The following is a 6,000-nucleotide window of genomic DNA, read 5'->3' on the forward strand; positions in this document are numbered from 1 at the left end:
TTAATAAAATTCACTATTTTCTCTTCATTTTCGGGACATTCTATATAATATTAATGCATCCGAAATAATCTATATCTACCTGATTATTATCTTTCTCTACAATAATTACTGAATTTTTTGCGTAAAAAGATGAGAAGACTAGCAGAATATTTCATTAAAATAAGTACTGCTACAAATTCTAGAGAGATTGCAAATATTAATAATTATTTGTACAACTACATCAAGAAATTAAAAGTTAAATATTATAATTTATAGTTACAGACATACCGCGCATTTTTATGTGCTTATATTTATTACGCGCAATATCTGAATATAAAATTATATTTAAGTATAATTATTATTAAAAACATCATACATACGCTTATCATATTATGTGGATCTTCTTCGTAAAATTCTAGAAAATAAATGTTACTTTAAAATGTTTGTTATAAAAATCCTTTGATATTGGGGACTCTATATACAGTTCTGCATTGTATACGCGGAAGCGTATCTTATTCTTATGCCCGAAGTATAACATGCATCGTGAACCGAAACGCTCCGATTATACGTTCCAAAATAACACAGAAGAGTTAGGAATTGTTAATTTAAATATTGATAATTTTTTTTTTCGAATTAGACGAAATAGAGAGGAATGATCACACGTAGAAAATAAGTCGTTTGGTCGGAATCAATTACGTTATGACGAAGAAAGGACGGGAAGCGTTCATTTGCAAAAGAGAGCCAGCTAACTGCTTCCGTCCTCGATGCAATTTAATTCTCAAATGTATGATAATATCTATGCACACAAAAATACTTATGTATGTGCAACCATTTTTACAGTTACTCTTATTCTGGTAATATAGAGAACAATTAAATCTCAACATTATGCGTGTATGTGGAATTCTAATTTTAATTCTATTTTCTAATAAATATCATAGTTTAATAATTATTTAATTGATTATAGCATTTGTAAAGAAGTTATACAAATAAATATTGTAATTTCTTTTCTATATATATATAACTTGACGAAAGTGATACCTTTTAAAAAAACAGAGAATGCCATACAATATTGAGATTTAATTATTTTCAATATTATCAGAATAAGAGAAATTGTAAAAATGTTTGCATAAGTATGATTAAATGATATTTATATGACGTTTATATGATGAAATAAGCATTGAATAACTTGCGATAATTTTTTTTTTTTTTTTTAATAAAAAGATAAAGCCATTCATATAATTTTTTGAATAACTTGCGATAATTTTTTTTTTCAATAAAAAGATAAAGCCATTTATATAATTTTTTATCACAATGCAAGGTTATCGGTCAAGTTAATTACATAAAAAACATTTTCCTGAGTTTATACAACGCATTAAAATAATCTCAAAACGCAGTAAAATTTGCGAGAGATATTCTACATGTATCTTCGTCGAAACTGGTAGAAAGAATAATCTAAAAAAAAAGTGAAATCGGAAAATATATATATTATACATCCGACATTTCGTTATGCGATCATTCGGCAGAAAGTCGGATGCAATTTTCTCGGCATTTATGGAAGATTGTCGAGAAAACCGTTAGTAAGAAGACCAGAAGTGGGATAAATGAGAGTAGTTTTACGCTAAGCGGGTCTCGATCAAGGCGAAATACAATTTCTGACGTTTAGAAAAACCATCGCACAAAATGCATTTTATTTATCAAATACTTAATGACTCGGAAAATACAAGCAATTCGAATTCGTATCACAATTACTAAAAATAGATTGACATTGATAACACAATAGAAAAATGTAAATCACACACAGTCTTTATATAGAAGTATTTATCGTAATTAATGAGCAATTAATTGATAGTTAATAATTTTTAAAATTAAAAATAAAAATTTGGAATAAATAAAATAAATGAAATAAAAATAATATAAATATGGCAAGATCGTTCTAGGATTATAACTGTATATCATTTTATTACTACAATCACAACTATATACATATAGCAAATAACACTCTCTTGTTGTATGTACTCGATCACTATGTATTTGGTTTATCGGTGATTACGGCAATTGCAGGTAACGGTACGCCAGATGTTTATAAGATACTCGGAGGTGTAAGAACGCATCAAGCAGATTACGATTATATGAATAATGATGTGAAGGATGCAGGAAATCAGGGAGATGACCTTTACATTGGTCATAGCGGTGATCCGTGGAGCGCCTCTTCGACGAATGATTACAATAAAAATATTTACATGTCGTCGCAGTTGAATAAAACGAGGATTCGATCTATCGCGTAAGTACACAATAGAAATGCCTAATTGTAATAGAAATTTTCTTACGGAATCGATAACGAATTAATTCGAAAACTGTATGATTCTAGAAGGAGGGACAAGGAGACCACGGCAACAATAGGCCATACAAGATTCAAGAGAGGAGTGTTTCATCTCTATAATATGGTAGTATGCGCCACAGGATGTAATCCTTTAGCTTATAAGGGATACGGTTGCTACTGCGGATTCTTAGGATCCGGTTATGTCATCGACGGCATAGATCAGTATGTTATTTATTTATGCATAAATAGAAAAAAAAATGTACGGAAAAAAACACAAATCTAAAAATAAAATATTTCAGATGCTGCAAGATGCACGATTGGTGCTACGACGCTACAGAGTGTCTAATGTTCTCGGAATACTTTGTACCATATTACTGGAGATGTTATCACGGTTACAAACCGGTTTGCGGTACGTTTATTGATTATCATTCATTTATTATTTTCCTTTTCTACATCGAATGCAATTCTTCTCGAAAGATTAAAATAATTTAAATATAATATTTCCAACCGACTTGTTTCATTCATATTTTTGATGATATAATGTGACGTGATAAGATAAAATAATCCGCACGTAAAATTTTTGTTACAGCGGTTGAACATGGCAGCTGGGGAGGATCTGGATCTTGCGCTCAACGTTTATGCGAATGCGATCGCTCGTTAGCCGAGTGTCTGAAAAAATATCCTTGCCCTACCACCAAAGCAGTATGTACCTCATCACCCTGGAGACTCGTGCAGAATCTCTTCATGATTATATAAATAAATGATCGGTCAAAAGGTGAATCATGTGATTTAAAAATGCGATAAATTTACTTTACTTTACAAGGTTTGGTTTTCGAGATATAAAATTTTACATATAACTTTTATTATTTATATAATATACATATCATATCGAAAACCAATTAATGAAATCAAAGGCAGATAACTCCAATTACCAAAGAGAATATTGGTCACTCCTGAAAAATACACGTTTTTACTTTGTGCTTAAAGATAAAAAGGTTATATATAATCAATAATGATTATCAAAGTAATACAGTATTTATTTCCATCGTACATATAAAGGAAATAAGCATTTATAATATAAAAAATTATATCATATATTTTATAATAGCAAAATCGATTTTGCTCTCGCGTGTGTTGTTTTAACTTAAAAATTATTTACATTGTACATTTAATTCAACAATTCTATTGTCTGATATCTATAATGTATTTACACCTCCGGTCAAATGTACCATTCTATTTTTGTATCTCTTGGAAATATCTTGCTCTATCTGTAATTAGATATAATATAAAAATGGGACTTCATCCAAAAAGTGTTGCATTGTGAGAGAACAAAGATAACATACCTCTGTTTGCAGTTCTTTAGTTCTTTGTATGACGAGTTTTAATAGTGAACGCAATTTATCGATTTGATTCTGCGCGTCTTCTTGTTTCTGTCGCATAGATTCTTGTTGAGTTATCATTCTATCAATCAGATTTAATTTCTGCTTTAACGCGGCAGTCACTACATCCACATACCTGCGATAAAAATATGAACATTATATATCTATAAAAAAAATTATATTCAGTTAAACATACCTCGAATAATGTTTGATGTTATGCAAATGCTGTACATCACTATGTAATATCTCAGAAAGGACAACTTGGACATTGTCCAGCATATTCTGAGTGGTCTCTGTGGTGGAAAGTTGCAGGATAGGTGAAGCATCCTGCATCTGACTAAAACTCAAGAGATTGTTTCTGTCATCGCTTTTGAACTCGTATAGACGTAACTTCAAAAACGCCTCTAACTGTAACAATATTCATTTTACTTAGATAAAATGTAATGATTAATCTTACATATATGACAGTATATATATATCTATATACCATACCTCAAACAGCTGATTGATAAATTCCGATCTTGTTATTGGATTATCCAGTATTGTGTATGCTTCAGATCCTATAGCAATACCACCTTCGTGACCTGCTGCTTCCACAACTATACCCGATTCCTCCAAAAAGATTTTGTGATCTAGTTCTGCTGCAGGTTGTTCCGCATCTTCGTCTCCCCAATCAATATCGTCTCCTGTATCCAAATTAGCTTCTTCACCAAAATCAATTTCTTGATTTAGATCCAAATTGCCAAAATCAATAGTCTGTTAAAAATGTTTTTCTTAAGTAACGCGATCGGAATTTACTCCTCATAAGAATTGAAAAACATAAAAATATTCATACATTACTATCAACATTTACACTAGGCCTTTCACTACTTTCATCTTTATCAACTTTAATATTTAATGGTAGCTCAACTATCGATGATGGTGCTTCTCCGTAAGTATATTCAAAGGTTGTTGTGTTTCCTTTCTCTGTAAAAAAACATATTTTACAATCTATCGTATCTACATTTTTTTTTATTTAACATTAATACATTCTTTAAATAATGATTTTGTGACGCACCGATTACATATTTAATTATAGACACACAATTACTGTCATACTGCTGGCCAAAAGTAAACTCTACAAATGCACTATAAAACTCGACAACCTTGTTTAAATTGTTTGTCTTCTCTGCTACTCTCTGGTAAATTTCTGGCAATTCCTTGACTTTTTCCATTAACTCATGTCTGACTGTGCTGTAGCCAGTTATACCTAATTGTTTGCATAATGTATTATATTCTGTATGTGCAAAATTTTCTGATTTTTTATACTCTCCTTCCTTCTTTTCCAAATCCTGCAAATTTTACATTTATACAATAATAATAAATAAATAATAATATTACATATTATATATATATATAAATATATTTACAATCAGAGATTGCTCCAACTTTTGTATCTGTTTTTTAATACTTGGGACCTCGTAATTGACATTTCTCATGAGCATTTGTGCAGCTTCTGCAAGATATACATTATCTCTTTCATACAATCGTAAAATCTCTTGCCAATCTTTCATTCTTTGCGAGCCATAACGACCAAATAAATTTTTTGTGTCTGCTTCTGTCTCCTTCAAAATTTCCACAATTTTGACACAATAAAAATAATTTATATCTGTAAAAAGGGGTACAAAGATTAAACTATCTATAACCATATGCTTGTAAAAAGTTAGAAGATAATGCTAAATTAACAAAAATTACAAGCGCCAGATAACAATGATGCAATGCCATCATGGGCAGGCATATTCTGTATTGCATTGTTGATTTTCTCCCTGATTGTCAAGACGTTCGTATGCCAATCTTTTTTGCAGTGCCTTCGATTAATCAACCAGTCTAATAACTTTCCGGTATTAATGTCGATTGGAATATCTTGTTCCTAGATAATTATTTGCAGTAAGAATTATTCATAAAATAAATTAACAGATAATACAACAAAAGTATTGAAACAGCTATAAATAGTTAATCCAACGAGTTGTTTATTTCAGAATAGTACATGTTTATTTTAAAATGTGTCACATGTATATATGCATATACATCTCTTTTATTTAAGATTTATATTATTTTTATGATGAAATAATTATTTTCGAATAATGCAACACTGCTTACCTGCATATTGCTAAATTTAATAAATTTCTTTTTGTCAGAAATCGTCTTTCATCACTTGGAATTATAACAGGTTATAACAGCTGCTCTCTCGACGTGTCAACATGATAATATCATTGACGGACTTTATTGTCTGCAGTACCGGCTGTCTTCTTGATAGGAGTGACACGTAATAGTGAAAATTTT

General features: G+C 30.2%; 2 protein-coding genes across 9 annotated transcripts in view; one reads left to right on the forward strand and one right to left on the reverse strand.

The window, feature by feature from the left end:
- Nucleotides 1-3,068, forward strand: part of LOC126851291 (uncharacterized) — a 77,633-nt gene extending 74,565 nt beyond the window's left edge. For 3 of the 7 annotated variants that reach the window (XM_050595062.1, XM_050595063.1, XM_050595059.1), the window contains 4 exons: nucleotides 2,041-2,260; nucleotides 2,348-2,521; nucleotides 2,599-2,708; nucleotides 2,889-3,068. In XM_050595062.1, the coding sequence (XP_050451019.1) occupies nucleotides 2,041-2,260; nucleotides 2,348-2,521; nucleotides 2,599-2,708; nucleotides 2,889-3,055 (671 nt within the window). In that variant the 3' untranslated portion in view covers nucleotides 3,056-3,068. Of the gene's footprint in view, nucleotides 1-2,040; nucleotides 2,261-2,347; nucleotides 2,522-2,598; nucleotides 2,709-2,888 lie in introns of those variants that run through there. The other 4 variants (XM_050595064.1, XM_050595061.1, XM_050595060.1 and 1 more) reach the window with 3 other exon arrangements.
- A 71-nt stretch (nucleotides 3,069-3,139) lies between these two features.
- LOC126851282 (CDK5 regulatory subunit-associated protein 3) lies at nucleotides 3,140-6,000 on the reverse strand. Of its 2 annotated transcripts, XM_050595046.1 has the most exons (10): nucleotides 5,818-6,000; nucleotides 5,413-5,587; nucleotides 5,088-5,326; nucleotides 4,736-5,009; nucleotides 4,514-4,644; nucleotides 4,171-4,434; nucleotides 3,875-4,086; nucleotides 3,643-3,814; nucleotides 3,459-3,567; nucleotides 3,140-3,252 (listed from the first exon to the last, which is right to left on the reverse strand). In XM_050595046.1, the coding sequence occupies exons 1-9, from the start codon at nucleotides 5,821-5,823 to the stop codon at nucleotides 3,496-3,498; spliced, it is 1,545 nt and encodes a 514-aa protein (XP_050451003.1). In that variant the 5' UTR covers nucleotides 5,824-6,000; the 3' UTR covers nucleotides 3,140-3,252; nucleotides 3,459-3,495. The 2 variants fall into 2 exon arrangements, with proteins under 2 accessions (XP_050451003.1, XP_050451002.1); XM_050595045.1 differs by lacking the exon at nucleotides 3,140-3,252 and having other exon boundaries at nucleotides 3,316-3,567.

Source organism: Cataglyphis hispanica, chromosome 8 (assembly GCF_021464435.1).
Source record: "Cataglyphis hispanica isolate Lineage 1 chromosome 8, ULB_Chis1_1.0, whole genome shotgun sequence".
Classification (NCBI taxonomy): domain Eukaryota; kingdom Metazoa; phylum Arthropoda; class Insecta; order Hymenoptera; family Formicidae; genus Cataglyphis; species Cataglyphis hispanica.